General features: G+C 36.8%; 1 protein-coding gene and 1 long non-coding RNA gene across 3 annotated transcripts in view; one reads left to right on the top strand and one right to left on the bottom strand.

Annotated features, from left to right (window-relative positions):
* The window catches only part of PRRC1 (proline rich coiled-coil 1), a 37,071-nt gene that overhangs the window by 6,592 nt on the left and 10,519 nt on the right, over positions 1-19,960 (top strand). For both annotated transcript variants that reach the window (XM_037509423.2, XM_054694453.1), the window contains exons 4-8: positions 1,581-1,741; positions 3,195-3,297; positions 6,768-6,931; positions 15,312-15,415; positions 18,148-18,250. In XM_037509423.2, coding sequence (XP_037365320.1) covers positions 1,581-1,741; positions 3,195-3,297; positions 6,768-6,931; positions 15,312-15,415; positions 18,148-18,250 — 635 coding nt within the window. The remainder of the gene's footprint in view (positions 1-1,580; positions 1,742-3,194; positions 3,298-6,767; positions 6,932-15,311; positions 15,416-18,147; positions 18,251-19,960) is intronic.
* The window catches only part of LOC119243522 (uncharacterized), an 83,529-nt gene continuing 73,290 nt past the window's right edge, over positions 9,722-19,960 (bottom strand). The window contains exon 7 of the long non-coding RNA XR_005124736.2: positions 9,722-9,969. This is a non-coding gene — a long non-coding RNA (uncharacterized LOC119243522). The remainder of the gene's footprint in view (positions 9,970-19,960) is intronic.

The raw sequence follows: 19,960 nt of genomic DNA, 5'->3' as shown, positions 1-19,960 counted from the left end.
ATTGGGATATAATTAATGTACCATGTAATGCACCAATTTAAAGTATACAATTCAATAGTTGTCACTGTATTTTAAAGAGTTGTGCACCCATCCCTATAATCAATTTTAGACCCTTTTTATCATCCCCAAAGATATCCCATAACTGCAGTCAATCCCTACATCTTCCCAATGCTCACAGTGCTAAGCAACCACAAGTCTCTCTAGCTTTCTGAATATGCCTATTCCAGACATTTCATATAAATCAAGTATTACAGAATGTGGCCTTCTGTGTTTGACTTTCACTTAGCAAAGTCTGTTCAAAGTTCATCCATGTTGTAGGATGTGTCAGTACTCCATTACTTTATAAGGCTGAGTAATAGATATACTGCATTTTATCTGCTTAATTCATCAATTGATGAGCTTTGGGTTATTTCCACCTTTTGGCTATTATGAATACTGCTTTTATGAAAACTTGTGTACAAAGGTTCGCATGGACCTGTTTTCATTCCTCTTGGGGATACAGCTAATTGATATTTTAAAAACTGCCAGACTGATTGCCAGTGTATAAAGGTTGCAATTGTTGTAATTCCTGTGCATTAATGTTTTATTCTTAACTCATTAATTTGATTTCCAGAGTTTACAATTTTCATATTTTTGTCATTTAAATTATTAAAATGAAGGTGATTATATATGATTTGCATATGAAGTATCAGACAAAATTTCAAAATTTTGTTTTAACATTTTCTGTACTTTTAGAGAAACATGAAGGTGAAGTCTGAGAGGTATTTTTTTTTTAGAATTCTACTTACAAAATGATCAGGACTGAATATTCCAGGGAGGTAGTTTTGTTGATCTAGGTAAAAATTAAAAACTGAATAAAAGTTCATGTGAGCCATTAAGTATTGGCCATTTCATCTTCTAGAACAATTACATCTGCTTTTCATGACTGTTGCTTTGGTTGATGTTTCCTGAATGGATGTTGAAAACCACTATCAAAACTTCATTTTTGTTTTCTTCCTATTGATTTTCATTTTAGGAATAGAAGCAACTTTATTGTGATTTTTCTTATCCCAACTTTGCTTATCTACCTTTATAAATAAAAATTTTTGAGGTTTACATAATAACCATGTCTATGTACGTGTGAGTTTTCTTTTTAGGGTTAAAATAGGGTATATGGTATATGTATGCTAGTTGTTACATGCTTTTATAGGATGGATTTGTGTGCTCATACCTGTTACTTTTATACCATAAAGAGACCACAAGTCTTTAGAACTACAGCTGTTTGTATCCAAGTGCTGTGTGAGGTAAACATGAAATAATTTTTGATGCTGTTATCTATTTTGAGGACCCTTGATATATAACCTTTCAAAAGAGCAAGAAATTTCTTTTTTTAAAATTTTGTTCAATTTGTATTTTTCAATACAGGTTTAGGTGATTCTTTTCGTTTATAAGTCAATCTTGAAATACTTAACTATGTAGATTAATTATGCCATAATTATATAATTGTTTATGTAGCTATAATTAATATATAGGCTAATACAATAATATGTTGTTAAAGTTGTTTGTAATTATTTATTGTATAAAATTTCTTCATCAACTAGGTGTTGTGCCAACTCCTATTACTCAGCAAGCCAGTTTGACATCTCTGGCACAGGGACCTGGAACCACATCAGCCATCACCTTTCCAGAGGAACAAGAAGATCCTAGAATTGTTAAAGTTCAGGATGAAGCATCTGCTGGTGGACTCTGGGGTTTTATTAAGGTAAGGGTATTTATTTTTAAAACTACACTTAATTTTTTAATTGTTAAACTAATAGTTTTGAAATTAGAACTCTGAAAATAAATAAAAATCTTTTTTATTATCATTCTGTATCTTGTATGTACATACTGATGTAGACAAACCACTTTTTTTAAGAAAAATCAGATTGGAGTAGTGATATGTGGATACTGTGGCCTGCCTTTATTCAACATACGTCAGAAACATTGCCTCAGTCATAAAATATTCTTCAAAAAATTTTTTTTTTCTTTATGGCTACTTTGCCGTCCAAGTTATTGCCTATTATTTCCCATATTTTGTTTTGCTAATGTGATTTGGCATTTTCTAATTATACTTCTCATCATCAACAGCATGATGAGCATACTGGCTTCAGAGGAACAATTTGAGAATGAACAAAGCAAGAAACAGGAAGTATGGAAAAAGAAACTTTAGTAAAATATAGTAGAATAATAGGTTCATACTCAGTTTTAGGGAATAAAGATGAAAAAAAATTTTAAGTATACATCATCAGCATTTTATTTTTCATCAGATTTTACTGATTTGTCATTTGTTCATAAAGCTGTACTTTCTGGGGTACAACTGCACACCTTGACATGAGCATGTGATTGACTCCTGTGTCAGTACACTGTCACATTAACCCTTCTATCCCTCACTGTCCCCCACCTCTTCCCCTTTGGTAGCCACCACCATATTTTTCACAAAATCTCACTTATATTTGTTCTGTTATGCCAGTTTGTTCTCTTTGGTTATTTCTAGTCTACAAATGAGAGCAATCATCTGGTAATTGTCTTTCACTTTCTCACTTCTTTCACTTAGCATAATCACCTCAGGTTCTATTCATATTGTCACAAAAGGCACAATTTCATCTTTATTAACTGCTGAGTAGTAGCCTCTCTATTGTATATGTCACACTTTCTTTCCGAAGTCGTCTGTTGATGGGCATTTCAAGTTGATTCCAAGTCTTAGTTATTGGGAATAATGCTGCTATGAACATTGTGCTACATAAAACCTTTTATATTAAGGTTTCATAGTCTTCTGAAAACTATTTTTTTATTAGGAAAAAAATGTTGGTTCCTTGGAGATATCTGATTTTAGTCTTTGGAACCCTAGTGGGCAGGTTTTATATAAGTAAATTAATACAAATCAAATAAATAATGAAACAAGCATATTTATACATAGATATTTACCAGGTCAGTGGTACTCAAGTCTGGTCTGCAGACTTCAGTGTGTTTATATAATAAAATAAGAACTTGAAACTAAGCATTTCGAAACTTAAGAAAAATTTGGCATCACCATAACCTTGTTTTTCTTATATTATCATAAAAGTACAGGTCTGTGACACATTGGAAATAATAAAAAACGTTTCTTTCACCATCAGATGATCATGATGTTTTTTCTTATAATGGGTATTTATATGTTAATTTGGTTTTTTTTGCAGGGTGTAGCTGGGAATCCAATGGTGAAATCTGTGCTTGATAAAACAAAACATTCAGTAGAAAGCATGATTACAACGCTGGACCCTGGAATGGCTCCATATATCAGTATGTACTTTAGACAGACCAGCATTTACCATATTTTTTTAAAGTAATACCAGTGTCGGTCATTATAATTCCACAGGTCTTTATAATCATTGAAAACCTCACATTCTTACACAGTTGTTAGTTTCAGTATTATTAATTCATCTTTTTCTTAGTCACATTAAAGTTTGAAAACACAGAATAAAATCTGGAGGAGTAAAAATGCTATGAATTATTATTATACTTAATGGTTTTAATTGTAAGTATAGTTGATTTATATGAATTTTACTGTATTCCCAACTGACATTTGAAGTGATGCTATGCTCATGTTTGATTTTCCATTTCTCCTGTAGTCTATTTTAATTAAATGTGTTTATGCATGTCTCAGGAATTAACTCAGATAATGTTTTTAGTGGTAGTTAATCATTTATTAATAATATCTGATTGTTAGGTTTATTAGGAAAGCTGTTGTAGCCACCTTTGAACCTTTAATACCAAGAATCCAGATCGTTAACATAGACATGCTTTTCTAATACTTAATGTACATATCCGATATGTGGAAAAAACATAATTGCCTAGCAGGATTAGTAACTGTTAAAGTTAATAACATATAGGCCCAGACTACACCAGCTACTGAATGGAGCTTTTCAATGACAATAAAAAGTTAATAGCTTTCATAGGCCTTGGCTGTGTTGGTAGTCTCTGTCTAATAAATGTCAAAGGACAAGATCTAATAATGATAAGTACTGTTTATTAAATGCTGCTCTGCCAGGCCCTGATTCTCATAAGAACTCTGCAAGGTAGTTATTATTATCCTCAAGTTTTGTTTATTTATTTGTTTGTTTTAAGGATTTATTTATTTATACAAGCACTGGGTACCATCAGAAGCGTGGGAGGGTGAGAGAATTCACCAAAGTCAGAGCGGAGAGCAGAGCGGGCAGACTGATGAAGTACACTGCTGAGGGGAGCAGCGGGCAGCGGGAGAGGTCTGCGCGCCATGCGGGACCCTCACCCGGTGGCTGGGGATCGAACCAGCGCTGAAGAGGCTGCGGGCAGCTTTGCAACTCAGCGCTCAACAGCTGCGCCACTGGGGAGGCCCTATTGTCCTCAAGTTTTAGATGAAGAACCAGGGTTTAGAGAGATTTAAGAGGTCACACAAGTTGGTGCAGCTAGATTGGGCCCATGGACAATTCTCTATGTTGTTTCTGTTTGGGTGAAGAGGAATATTGAATCAAGAATTAAATCCTCTTGAGATGTTCTTTATGTTTATAACTGTCACAGGAGTTAGAAATTGGAACCCAGGGCCTCCCCGGTGGCGCAGCGGTTGAGTGCTGGGTTGCAAAGCTGCCCACAGCCTATGCAGCGCCGGTTCGATCCCTGGCTGCTCCCCGGCCACTGGAGGAGGGTCCCACATGGTGCGCAGACCTCTCCTGCCACCCGCTGCTCCCCTCAGCAGTGTACTTCGGTCCTTCTGCCTGTTCTGCTCCCCTCTCTGGCTCTGGTGAATTCTCTCATCCTCCCGCGCTTCTGACTGTACCCAGTGCTTGTATAAATAAATAAAATAAATAAATCTTTAAAAAAAAAAAAAAAAAAAAAAAGAAATTGGAACCCAAGTATACATTGGTTTTTCTGTATTCATAATAACCAAGTTTGACATCATCAACATAATGACATAATTGATGGATCATATGTATTCTTTACGTTGTGAATGAAGAAAGGAAAGAAATGAGTATTTTTGGAGCTCTTGCTATTTCAATGCATATTGTATTAGTGTGAGAAAGTAATTACTTTATTTAATCCTTAGAGAAACAAGCTCAGTGATTTCTCCCAGAAATCTTGGACTGAAATCCAAGATTGTTTCTCAAGCCAGGAACCTGCATTAAATAAGAAAAAACAAAAAAGCAAGGGAGTAGGATGGGATAAAGATAATTAGATTTATATTTTTAGCAGATATCATAACTTACAATACATAATCTTAATCAGGTCATTATAAAACAGTAAAACTATGAAAATTTAACACTCACAGGCAGCAAAAATAAGACCATTCTAACAAAATTCAAAACAGGGGCCTCCCTGGTGGCGCAAGGGGTTAAGACTCAGCTTATAAAGCTGTCCTCAGCCTCTGCAGCACAAGTTCGATCCGAGTTTGATCCCTGGCTGGCCAGGGAGCAGCTCACATGGCGCAGCAGACCTCTCCTGACTTGCCCCCTGCTCCCCTCAGCAGTATACTTACGTCAGTCTGCCTGTTCTGTTCCCCACTCTGTCTCTGGTGAATCCTCTCACCCCTGACACTCTGGCCTGTACCCCTGCTCTTGTATGCATAAATAAATAAACTTTAAAAAAATTCAAATTAAAAATTAAGGTACTTTTGTTCAGATATTCTAGAAATCACAGTAACAATTTCAGATGTATTAAGTAAGTACAAAATCAATTACAAATGGATTTTAACACAGTTTAACCTGCTATATTCTTTTTATTAGTTATCCCTTCATTAAGTTTAAGGCAGTACTAAGGCTGACAATTTAAGCTGATAGTTAATGGAGCATTACTTAGCTAGGGCCAAGAGATATGTCCCATGTCAAGAAAAAATATATTCTTCCTCTTCATATGTGATCCATTGCTCTTTGATTTTATTAACTTACAAAATTCAAGTGAAATGAAATCTGTGGAACATTGTGTCTACCAGGAAAAAGATCCACAATAAAAAGAAAAACCAAGTTTTTGGTAATATTTTCAGTTGTCTCACAATATATTTATTAGGGGAAAAAAGAGCATTGTTTCTGGGACAAACTTTAATAGTACAGTTTTCTTGAGAAATCTCTTACCAGAGATAGCCGTTTAATGCTAAGTAACAGCCAGATCTTTGAATTCACTCTATCATAAAATGTTAGATTAAGAATTAAAAACATTAGGTATATTTGAGCAAGTCAATCTGTCTAAATAGTTCAGAGGTTTTTTAAATAGTTGAAATATTTAGGTATATTTGTGTTAGGACAGCAGTAGGTATATAACTTATAAATAACTATCCATTTATTTTTTGCTATATGTTATTTTTAAATGACAGGACTAGCTTGTTTTCAAGGGGATCTACTAATATATTCTGGAATAGTATTTCATAAAATACAGAAAAATGCTCTATGACACATATGATACTCAGACTATTTGAAGGTGTATACCATCTTCTGCTTGCAATTGAGACTTCCTCAAATAATGCATTAAATTCTGATGATTAAAACTAAAGACAGGTTTGTAGAAAAGGGCATTTTGGAGTCTGACAACCTAGGTTTGGATCCTTGACATCATTGCTGAGTAACAGTGGTACCCAGGGCAGGACCTTATCAGCATCAGATGCATCTGCCATATAAAAAGATTAACCTATATCTTGTGTCACCTGTGAAGTTAGTAATAATTATGTAAATAAAATGATAGCATATAGTAGTAATTATGAGAATTTCATTATTTTAATTTGGAATTGAAATTTCTTACCTTTACAGAATCTGGTGGTGAACTGGATATTGTAGTGACCTCAAATAAAGAAGTGAAAGTTGCTGCTGTTCGAGATGCCTTCCAGGAGGTCTTTGGCTTGGCTGTGGTTGTAGGGGAAGCTGGACAATCCAATATTGCCCCACAACCAGTGGGATATGCAGCTGGATTAAAAGTGAGTAATAGAATACCCTTTTCAGGATACAGAAACTGGTAGATAACATTTTCATAATTCTGATAGTGGATGATAATATAGTTTATAATGAGTAAACAGGTTTTTACATCCTGAAATGTTGATCAGCTTGGTTTTTAATTGTATTACTCTATAGAGTATGAAGATTATAGTGGGGTTTTTAGTTTAAAGAAACCTATAAATGTTTTGATTTGTGGAGGGGATGAGAGGAAACATGCAGAGGGTAAAAAAACGAAAGTAGTTCTGAAAGTGGGCTTAACCCAGAGTGGACACTTAAATCTGTTACTAAAATTACAATATCCCTTGAATCTTACAAGCTTTTCATCTCTGTCCCGGTAATACTTTACTACACTTAAGTGTATTTCTTCACGGCTCATGGGACTCTCATATCTAGAAGTTTCCAAAGTAGTTATAGGTTCTAGTAAGTTGATTCTTCTTTTCTCTTAATACTTGGTGTGGGTACTTGGCAATCATCCAGAAGGCTTTCCTTAGTTTGCTTTCTTTGATTCTTACCCTTCCTCTTAATTCCCTTGCTTTTAAGCTCTGACTACCTCGCACCTTATAGGCACAATGACTGTACATAACCGGAGCTTATGAAGGTCTCATCAGGTTATGGAGACCCACTATATCATATAACTTGCAATAAACCCACTTATCAAAAAGAAGATTCTGCCTTAGAGTTTCCATAGTGAGAGAAGAGGAGCTTATGATTGAATACCATACATGATCCCTACACAGAACGGATGGATGATAGAGTGACTAATACTGAAGAAATATTTCACACACTTGTGCACTTAGACCACTTTGTCTTCTGGCCTGTTATTATTAAAGAGCTTGTCGTCCATAAAACCAGTACCATTACCAGTATACTAGATCTGACCCCTGTAGCCAGCTGTGTAAAGTTGCAAGAATTCTGCCCCCTCATACATTTTTTACCTTCAGCATATGAACATGTAAGAACAAGCAAACAGTCCATCTGCATACAGACATCTCTTCCTCCTTAAAAAATAATAACCCAAATAAAACTTAAAAATATTTCTTGATCTCACTTCCATCTCCTCATTTTGCTTTTGCAAGAAAACTTTTCCAGAGTTTTCAAGCCCTCTCTCTAATGCTTTCCTTCACATTATCTTAAACCCATCCTAGCCATACTCTCACGCTTAACCACTCCAGTGAGAATGCTCTTCGTTACCAGAGTTCTCCATCTTAATCTGCCAGTGGCATTGCAACAATTGACCATTGACTCTTTTGTAATGTCTTTTTACCTTAACTTGTGGATCCCACGTTTGTGACTTGTTCCCCTTTTTCACTAATTATAAACTCATCTCTGCTTCCTTTGCTGGTGGTTCCTTTTCAGCCCAACCTCCTTGTGCTCTGGTCTTTATCTCCGTTCACCCCCTTGGTAATCTATACTATCTCTGTGCCAACAGTTTCAAATTCATATTTCTAGCAGAGACTGCCCGTGAACTAGATTCATATAAAAGTTGCCCTTTTGACACCTTTACTTGAATGTCTTGAACTAAATAATGTCCAGTTCTGACCTGCTTTTCTTTCCTTACAACCTTCTGCCGTCATCCTTCTCCATCTCAGTTGATGGCAGCTCTATCCCTCTTTTTCCTCCAATGAGAAACCTTGAAGTCACCCTTGACTTCACTCATTTTCCAGATCCAGTTCATCAAGAAACCTTGTTCTCTTTGCTTTTCTATTACATCCAGCAGCTGACTACTTTTCACTATCTCAATTGCCGCCCCCCTGGTTGGAGCCTCCCAGTGTCTTGCTGGAACCTTACCATCACTTCCTAAACGTCTACATTTAGAACTTTATATGTTATTCTCAAGAGAGTAGTCAGGGTAACCCCTTCAAAGTGTAGGTCAGACCCTGTCACTTTTAATTTCAAAACTTCATATTTTACTCAGTGAAAACCTTAATTCCTTATAATGGCTTCCATGGCCCCACATGATCTGGGTGACTTGGCATCTGTTTCTTCTCCTGCTTCATCTCCACTAGACTCCCCCTCGTCCCCGACATTGGCCTTCTGGCATTTCTCCAGTTTCCTCTGCCATGCTGCTCTCTTTCAGGGGACTTTTGGCTGGCTGTTTCCTCTCTCTGGGGCACTCTAACCTCACATATATACTTGGTTGACTCCCTAACCTCCTGCAGGTCTTCACCCATGTTGGGATTCCGCAGCGGGGCCTGTCCTGACTAACCTGTGTCATGCTGCAGTCTGCATCTCCCCACCCTGCACTCCTGATCTTTTCTCATTTTTTTTCCTATAGCATTCAGCACATCTGATATAGTATGTAATTTACATTTATATTATTAATTTCTGGAATGAATTTTCTCATTGAATTTTCTCTTGTGTACAGTTAAGTACCACAAGAACAAAGGTCTTTGTTTACAGTGAACTCTTAGAATAGTGCTTGGTGTCCTTTAAAATGATTATCTATGGGGGGTTGCAATTGTATGGGGAATATAAAAATAAAATTTATTATTTTAAAAAGAAAAAAAGAAAAAAAAACATTCATACTGGTAAAAAAATAAATAAATAAAATGATTATCTAACAATCTTATCAAGATGTTTTGGTATAAAACCCCAAACAACAGAACTCAAAATGCTAGGGAAATTTTTTTAAATTGATAATCTATTTCCTTAAGTGAGCAGATGAATACTAAAGATGTTTTCACTGTGTGATCTGTGTTGAATGTTGGTGTAATACTCTGTCCGTTCTTATGAGAACAATCGATTTTTCACTTAACAGAACTCTAGATTTCTACCTGTTGCTGTACCTTGATTGTACCTTTATGGCCAAAGAGTGGTCTTCACATTAGGTTAGAGGTTTCTCTAGTGACACGTAGGGATTTTGGTAGGTTTGAGTAGGCCCAGGTGGTTTTAAGGAACTCAACTTCTGTTTACTCAGCTTCCCTCTGTACTCTTCACTAACACAGTCTGCTGAATACACGCTTTGGCGAGGCGGCCTGCCTCTCTCCGTCTCCATCGCAGCACACCCTGTGCTCCCCCACTGGAAAAGAAACACATACTTCTTACCACTTACTGAGAACTCCCCTACTGTCATTTGAATGGACAGTTCACAATATTGTTTTAGAAATCAAGAAGACAAATAACAAAGAGTAGGTAAAATTCTTATGCAAGTCTTGTGGTTTCCAATTATTTATTCTCAACAGACTGAGAAAGGACCACATGGAGTTGTCAACTGACACATCATTAGTAAGTTTCGCTATTACATCATCTTGTGATTTTTAGGAATACTAACTCAGAAAATTTCAGAAATTTATATTGCTGAAACAAAATTCCTTTCGTTCCCATCTATTTATTTCTATAAACAAGTTTTCCTTCTTTAAAATGAGATACAGATAAGAATAGAATTTTTGCTATCGCCTTATTAATATTAATATTTCCTCATGGATTCCTGAAACATCATGTGTTCCTTCATGATCAAGGAAGGGGAGGCACAAAATACTTCTCCATTTCATTAAGACTTCCCTCCAGAATTACTTTTGCTTTTAGAGCAGTCAGCTATATGTAAATAATAATTGCAACAATAATATCTAGATAAATATTTTGACACAACCTTACTATATGATAGGAAATTTTTTTAAATTGAAAATTTCAATTTATGTCCTATTTTTTTGTCACAGACATTAAGGTAATCAGTGAAAGATTTTTAAGCACATAAATTTATCACGTGATAGGGTGCCTCGTTGTAGAAAATTAATATAAATTTGGCTCGGAGAAAATGGAGCATGATTAAATAAGTACTTGTTTGGGCATTTTAAAATAGATAATGGTGGGTATCAAAGAGCAACAGATTTTAGTTTCTTTCGGGTATGTTTAAAGAGAGCTTTGCTGGTTTCATTTAAAAATAGTTAAAATTTAAGAATAGTATTATAAACAACATATTTACAAATGATCTAATATGCAACTACAGACAATGCTCATTATTTGTCATAATTATACTTTGTAACATTCTGTCACATTGCTGAAACACTGAATTAGGGAAAACTGATCTGGAGTTCCTGGGGCGTATAGGGTTAGGTCCTTGGGAGTCTCTCTAGTCACATCATTTTTACCATCTGATCAGTACTTTCAAGTGTGCTTCTGTGTAAACATACTTTAATATATGTGTATTTTTCATTCTTTAACATTAAATTCCCATGGCTAGAGGCATTGTAACATATCTAAATGAGATTTGCCTCACACATTCTTACCATGAGGCACGTCAAGGCTTCATGTGCCTACGAACACCACACAGCACTTCAGCACTATACTTGGCCATAGTAAACAGCAACGTATTCAACAAAAAGCACAAAGATGTGGAATGCAGAGCACTAATTCGATTGCAAAAAGAGCATTGTTTCCAGTGAGAGCTAAAATAAGGCCGAGTGTCATTGGGAATGTGTGCATCAGGCAAGGCCAGTTTTTTGTGGCTCTGTGCACATCTGCTTTTGTGGTTTCAAATAAATTTTAGCAAGTAGGCAAGGTCCCAGATACATAATTCATGTGTAAAGAGGATGGATTGATCTTAGATTTAAGGAGAAATTCATTCTGATAAGATTTTTTTTTTCTATATTTTTTTCTTTACATCATCGTAGGCCCCACCCCATAGTTCTCCCACCACCTACCTGTGAGCCATCCCCATATTCCCTTGCGTTCTTCCTAGTGTCTCGTTGTGGTTTTCGTTTGCAGTTCCCTGATAAATAGTGATGTTAAAATTTTTTTCATATGCTTGTGGCCATTTGCCTTTCTTCTGTAGAGAAGTGTCTTTTTAGTTCTTGTGAGCCCATTTTTTGATTGGGTTGTCTGCTTTGATCTTCTGTTATTTTACATGATAGCTTACATTTATTGAGAATCCAGTGAGCCTGGTGATTTATATAAATGCATACCTCTACTCATGCAAACTCATGCATGTAATATATATAAAATATTCAAATGAGGCAATTGGCATAGCACATTTTATTAGGAAAAATGTTCTATTGATTATAATTAATCACTAAACATAAACCAACATTGATATTAGATATCTTTAATTCTGCAGATAGTGCTGCACAAATTTGAGATGATTTTTTTAACTATGTATGGTACTTTATTTATATGAAATAAGGTTTCTTTCAAATATGCACACACTCCAAAAATAGCTTTTTGAGATTTTTGCAACAATAGCTGTCTCTAAATGCAATGTATTACATTTATAACATGATTCAAATTACATCCTGTCTTTCACTGCAGAGACATCCATCTTCACACAGAGAATGATGCCGCCAAAATCATGCACTTTAAATATTTTTCCATAATGGGTATGAATTTGGTCATTTACTCTCTTGGTGGGTTTCCCTGGTGTTTGAATCCCAGTGCGCAATGCGCTGAAAGTTTTTTTATGGTGGTAGGGATTTGGTCTTTCTTAAAACACAGCAAAGGTAACTGGTGGCTGTAGAGGTTCAATTCCATCCAATCTGGAAATTTAAAAGTGCAGTAAATGGATAAAATGCATACCTACAATAATTGTACATGAAACCAGGTATACATGAGGTGAAGTGAGCATTTTGATGGGTCGTTGGGGTTTTTTTTTTTTGTTTGTTTGTTTTTTTTAAACTAAAACAAGTATACCCAGATTGTGCTGTACTTTGAAGATTTCAAGAATGCTTTCGGGAAACTTTTTAAGATTTAGTTTCAGAGGATAACCTGGAGAAAAGCCTAAGCTAGAATGTTAGTGGACGAGGAAGGGGAGTACATTTTCAGGAAGTTAGACTAAATTCAAGGGCCTTTTGTAAAATGTGAAACATATAAATATGATATTCAGGTTGGTACTTGCATTACTTTTTAGAAAAGGTGGCAAAGCGATTTATTTATTCTCTAGTAAAGCATATTTAGCTCTGAGCAATTAAAACTTAAAAATGTTATATTAGCCAATTGGAATTTACAGATTTATGTTTCAGGGTGAGAATCTAGGCAGAGGCGATGGGGATTGTTGACAGCCAGGGCAGTAGACTGACGCCAAAGAGTCAGCTATGGAGACCGGTGACCATGGCCTGATGTGCAGGTTTGTCATTAGAATCATGACGAAAGGGAGAAAACGTGACATATTTAAGAAGATGGTAGTGAAATCAATTGAGAAAAAAGGAAAAAAAATTATAAATTTTTTGTGAGTATAAAGAAAATGAATTCAGATAACGAAATTATTAGTTGTGGCTAAGTAGACAACCTGCTTTCTCATGCTGGTTTTTAAAACATGGGTTTTAAATAGCTTATTGCTTTAAATACCATTTCACAGAAAATATTTAAAATCAGTAGGTTAATACAAATTTAACATTAAAAATCATTGAAACTGATACAGAAGAAAGTGATGTGCAAATTTATCAGCTTTTTTTTCTTTTCTAGAAACAACAGAGGGAGCTAGTGAGAGGGAAATCTTGTAGTATCCGGGGCTGTTAAATTTTCAACCTAGTTTTTTTCCTATCATATTTTATTTGAAATGAATAGATTTTTTTTTAACTGAATTTAAGTTTTCTGGTAAACATGTGTGAATTTGTTTAATCTGATAAAATTAGGAAGTTTCTAAAACTTCCGTGTTAATTTAATTGAAAAGCAAGTCATAATTATGACCATTGTTTTATAACTTCTATTCAACTAGAAGTTATAACACACTTCGAGAAAGCATGGGAATTTGATTGAACCATATTGCTCACTGTAAGCTCTTGAGTACATTATGGGCTCTAGGATCCTTTCTTTATCTTCAGTTGAGATAGTCACATCACTGTCCTCTAATCTACTTTATTTTGATCCTCATACAGTAAGTATTACATATTCTATTCTCAAAACACCAGTTGGAACTAATTATTAAAAAGTCAGTGTTCGAAACTCCAGTGGATGCCACATTTCATTATATTGTAGTTAAAGGAGAAGAGAGGCTGATATACCCGCTTGTCCATATTCTCTCCAAAAAACTTTGGCTTAGCTTATTATCCTATTTCTTATAGGTACTAAATTCAATTAAATATTTTTTTCAACCCTGTATAGTACAAAGCTCTGTACTGTGTTTTACAATAATGAAAAGTGAACAAACTTAAACATAGTCTCTCTCTGTTTCCTGGAAGTATGAAAATCTAGAAAAATTTCATTGTGAATAGCTGAGATACTGCCTTCAGATTTAGGGGTGAATCTATAAACATCCCATTAATCCCTTAAAAAGTTTTTACTAAATCAACTTCTTTATAGGAGTGAATTAGATTTACAAATTCACTTTAAGAAATGATGTTCATCTTAAACATGTTACATATTTTTCCAAATTCCACAGGTGCCTCATTCACTATTACTAGATTTGGCAGTCCAATTATTACTGCTTATTTAGATTCTTAACTTTAGTGATACAAGCCTTCACGGGCCCTTTATTTTTTTCCTTTATTCAGTTGTTCATGTAGTTTTTACTGAATGCCTATTGGGTACTAGAGATTGAAGAGTAAGATTATGATCTTTATTTTCTTATCTAAATCATACTTATTTATCCTTCATCTTTATAAATCAATGTCTTAAAATTGTTTACCCATTTTGAGACAGTTGTCATTTTATAAGTTGCTTCTGAAATAAACGCAGTGTTTCCAGCTTTCTTAATTTTCTTTTTTCTTAATTTTCATTTAAACTCTAACTTATTTGCAATGACCACTTAATCTCATTCAGTGTTTTGTTCTGCTGTTATTATTTACTAGTTTTATTCAGAAATAGATCTTTATCTTGCATTTTGAATATATATCATTTGTGACTACTATTTGTTTTCAATTCAGCTTTTTGTTTTTTACTGTGAGACATGAATTTAATTCCTTAGTTGTGTGTAGTGTTCAAAACTACTTGGTTTCATGAATGGTGCCCATTTTTTGAATAAGCTATTGTGTGATGTATAGATTTGCAGGATTTTAAAAATAACTCATTCCAGTGCATATTTTAAGGCTAATTTAAAATGAAATCAGAAAAAAAATTTTACTGTAGAAATTTTGAGAGAATTAACTGAAAAGCTACTAGGACTGAGATTTTTATTCAGTAAGATGATCTTTTGCCAAAGTAACATCATAAATTACATAGTGTCCTAATGTTAGAAATAACCAATTAGGGTATATAAAATAATGTAACCAAAATAATAATGCATATGGGAAAAATTTAGAAGGTACACGCCAAACTGTTGCTACTGAGAACACAATTGGATTTAATTTATTCTCTCTATACTTAGTTTGTTTTTGCAATAAATTTATATATGTTTGTGTATATATTTTTGTGTATTACTTCTGTAATTGTAAATTAGTGTATTTGTTAGTGAATAGTTTGAAATGGTTTCTGATCAACACTGTTGTTTTCCAGGGTGCCCAGGAACGGATAGATAGTTTGCGTCGATCGGGAGTGATCCATGAAAAGCAGATTGCTGTGTCCGTAGAAAACTTCATTGCAGAGTTGCTGCCTGACAAGTAAGAGGCTTATTGTTTCTCTTAGGAGATATGAAATAGGGGATTAACACTGAATACCCAGCAACAAGTATGTCTTATTTTAGAACCAGAGGAAAAGTGTGTTCTGGTTTAACTGTGTCACTTAACTAGCTATGGACCACACATTTTCTATCCTTTGTTTTTTATTGTAAGATGAAGATAGTAATGACACCGTGTTCTAAGATTGTTTTAACAATCACTTAATGTAATAGCACTAAATGTGTTACAGGTGTTTCGGCTTACGTGTAACTGACCACCACTGACAAACACACTCATCTAGGGTTATTCAGAGTAGGAATGGTGGGCCTCCCCGGTGGCGCAGCGGTTGAGCGTTGGGTCGTGAAGCTGCCTGTAGCCTCTGCTGCGCCGGTTCGATCCCTGGCTGCTCCCCGGCCACTGGAGGAGGGTCCCGCATGGCGTGCAGACCTCTGTGGCGCAGACGGTTGAGTGTTGGGTCGTGAAGCTGCCCGCAGTCTCTGCTGCGCCGGTTCGATCCCCGGCTGCTCCCCGGCCACTGGAGGAGGGTCCCGCAGACCTCGCCTGCCGCCCGCTGCTCCCCTCAGCAGTGTACTTTGGTCCTTCTGCTCCCCGCTCTGGTGAATTCTTTCACCCTCCCGCACTTCTGACTGTACCCGGTGCTTGTATAAATAAAAAAATATTAAAAAAAAAAAAAAAAACAGTATGAATGGTGTAAGAAGGCCTGGTGGCAGTCAGGTTGGAGTTTTACTGAGCACTATTGGCATCTATTTCATTTTGAAAAACCTCCAGATGGCATAATTCATCATTTTTGAGTAGAGTGTACTTCTTTCTCAGGGAAGAGATTTTTTTTTTTACAATATACTGAATTGATTTATATTGAAATAATTTACCAACTGTTGAAATCAGACTTTTGTAATCATATTGTGACTATTTTCATTTTTAAAATTTTACTTTATTTAGTATCAAATAACATTGTGCCTAGTATACAAACATGTAGGAGCGATTTCAGATGGTAAAAATGAGTATTGACTGCAAAAAACATTACTAGTATGTCTGACGAGTCTAACATAAGCAGAAATAAAGGTACTTGACAACATTACAGTGAAAGATAGAAGAGGGAGAGCAGAGGAATAATATTCAGTGAGTCTCCAGTATTACCAGAGTCATACTTTTCACTACAATAAAACAAAAGACACTGTAAGGTAGACATTAAATGAATAGCCAAAGCTTAACAGAAGGGGGAAAGAGAAATAGTAATGGTCACTGGATGGTTCCATGATGTTTACATAGAAAATTCAAACTCCTGAATACAGCATTCAATGCTCTTCATAATCTGTCCCCAACATAGTGGTTCATTTCCAATCCCACGGGTGCTCAGCCAAGCTGATATAAACAAGACTACAAAATACACCTTAATCACCTCCACAGTTGTCTTTCACTGATGGTGTCCTACTGTTCTTTTCCACTTAACCAAATCTTACCCACTCTTCAAAATCCTGTTGAAGTGCCACTCGTGAATGTCACTGACGCTAACTCCAGTTACTTTCACTGAAATTATATGTAACATTTTCTATCATCACAAAAGTTACATATAATCATTTGAATACCATCATTTAAGAACTACATCTGTGTATGTATCTTCTCTCAACTGAAGATGGTTGGTCATTTTCTTTCACTAGTCATTCCAGGAGAGTGCCTCGTGAGCGTCCTTGACCAGGGACATGGCCTCTTCCTCTTCCCTGGGACAGACAGCGAGGGGTGGTAGGAAGAGGCAGAAGAACTGAAAGTTCCCTTGGCCACCAGCACTAAGTGAAGTGGCTCTTCACAGGGATGATAGTGATGCGGGTATAGGGGATCTTGAAATTCTAATGTGTATTTGCTCACTAGGAAAGATTTTCCTTTCACCTGCAGTGGGTGTGCTCTTTAGGCGGTCCGTGCTTAAACAGACTAATCACTTCAATTTTTTTTTTTAAAGATTTATGCATATAAGAACTGGGCTGTAAGTCCGGGTGCAAAGGGGGTGGGGGGTTTAGAGAATTCACCAGAGAGAGTGGAGAGCAGGCCAGGCGGATCTACTGAAATAGGGGAGCAGCAGGCGAGACAGGAGAGGTCGTCTGCGCCATGTGGGTTGCTCCCTGGCTGCCAATAGCTTGATAGCACTGTCTTTAACCCTTGCACCACCAGGGAGGCCCCACTGCAATTATTCTTTACCATCTGCTTTAGATACAAATCATGGAAAATAACAGAATGTTAGTATACCAAATTATTTAATATTCTTCAATTGAAAGTTCATTTTTTAACAATGCTGGCTTTCTTTTCTCAGGTGTAGTCCCCATAGAATTTCCACCACAAGTCACCCGTGCACCATAATCCCTTGTGCTTTTCCCTCCCTCGTTTTGACCCCTCTCCCTTCCCCCTGCAAGAATGTTACCTTTTTTTTTTTTTTAATCTGATGACTTATTTGGTTCTCTTATATTCCTCCTAAAATGGTTTCTCCATTGCACATTTGATTGCCCTTATTGTACTTCTGTCCCCTCTGAGCAATGAATTCTCTTGGAATTAAACCAACAGTCATTTGACATACTGTTTTTGTGAACTGTCCTCTTAAAAATTGATTAGAAAAACATTTCCTTTTTGAAATCTGCTAATGTTTTGTCTGAATGGTAATGCTTATTTTGCCTATTCTCTACAGCTTCTTTTTGGCATATAAACTTGAAACTCGTGTTCCGTTACAGATGGTTTGACATTGGTTGTTTGATAGTTGAAGATCCTGTCCATGGTATTCATCTAGAAGCATTTACACAAGCCACACCAGTGCCTTTGGAATTTGTACAGCAGGTTAGTTTTTTCCTTGTCGTTTTACACTCTAGAGAAACATCATGATTTTTCTTTTTTTCTAGGTTTTTATGGTTGTGTTCCCTACCCTGGGATCAGAGAGAAATTTCTCTCTTCTGCTGACTGTATGTTCACCTTCCTTCCACTTTGCCCTTTTTCTAATGTTTTATTCCACATATCGCCTCCTTTTCCTTCTCCTTTGACTTGATCGTCTTCCATCTTTAATCTGTTCGTGTTTAGAAACCACAGATGGTAAGTACATGCCTTCAGGCTTGCTTTATGCAGTGTTCTTAAATGTCACTCACATGAAATGTAAATATGTTCATCAGAATTTCTGTACTCCTAAAGGGCATTTTGTTGACTTCAAGTCCTTCATTTTATACAGTTTTCTTCACATTTTTACTTCTGCACATTGTTGAAGCCATTGGGTTCCCTCCTGAGAAAATGCACATACACACTTGCCCAAGGGTGCATAGAATCCCTAAAAGCAACCTGTGTCCTTAGGGGTTTCAGTTGAGGAGAGGACAGAGAATTGAAGCTCAGAATTTTGAAATGTTTCTGTATACTCTAATTTTTAACTACAGTTTCAGAAGTTTAAGGAGATATTTTTATAGATGTGAACGTTAAGCCCAGTCCAGTAGGAAGGTGATTCAGAGATGACAAGCAGATACCGTGCGTACCACCGTATCGATCAACTGGAAATAAATAGTGTACATGGTTTTCTCTTTAAGCAACCCGTGTTTGTTTCATTTGCCTGATTTTCTACCAAACTAGTGCTCCGAGGAGGCCCTCCAGCTGCCCCTTAGGAGACAGACACTGTTGACTCTCGCAGGAAGAAATGATGCCCCGCCGTCCACATTCGCGCCCTCTGTCCCGGCCGTCACGTACACCCTAGGCCTCTGCCTCCCCACTGGGTACGAGGAGCCCGGGCCCGAATTGGGTGTGTGCCGCGTCCTGGTGGAGCCGGTGGAGCTCCCGGCGTCACTCTCACAGGTCCACCGTTTTCAGGACCTTCCTGCCAGGGAGCCGGTCACGTGGGTATACGCAGCCGCGGCCCTCCTCTTCTCCGTCTCTCTCTCGTCTCATTTCCCTCCATTCTCTCTCTCGCCGTGTCACCTCTTGGTCTGTCATCTCTGTCTCTGTCTCTCTCTCCTTATTCTATCTTTTGTCTGTTATTTCTCTGACATGTCTCACTGTCTCTCGGCTCTTCTTCCTGTCTTCCGCCGTCTCTCGGTATCTGTCCTATTGGTCTCGTTCTGCCAGCTCAGTCTGCTGTCTCTCTGCGGTCTCTCCTCTCCCATCGCTCTAGTCTGTCTCTTCATCTGTCTCTTGGGTCTCGTCTCTGGCACCAGTCACGCTCTTGGTGGTTGTCGTGTTAACATCTCCTGTTTCAGTGACTCTGTGTCATCCGCATCTGTCCCTCCCCTCGCCCCCTCTCCGTCTTTCAGTCTCTTTCCTGTGGCCCTGTCTCTCTCATGTATCTCTCCCATCTGTCTGTCTCTGACTATCTCCCTCTTTGTCTTTGTGTCTCTCCTGTCTCTGTCAGTCTGTCTCTGTATTTGTGTAGGTCTATGCGTCTGTCTCCCTCCATGTTTCTCTCGCTCTCTCCGTCTCTCTCACTATGAGCCTCTCTCCGTCTCACTGGTGTGTGTTTCTCTGTGTGTCTCTGTCTCTCTCTCCTGTCTGTGCATCTCTGTGTGTCTTTCTCTGTGT

The sequence above is a fragment of the Talpa occidentalis genome, unplaced genomic scaffold, assembly GCF_014898055.3.
Source record: "Talpa occidentalis isolate TD23 unplaced genomic scaffold, MPIMG_talOcc4v2.1 talOcc4.13, whole genome shotgun sequence".
Classification (NCBI taxonomy): domain Eukaryota; kingdom Metazoa; phylum Chordata; class Mammalia; order Eulipotyphla; family Talpidae; genus Talpa; species Talpa occidentalis.
This window is presented reverse-complemented; position numbering and strand designations above follow the sequence as displayed.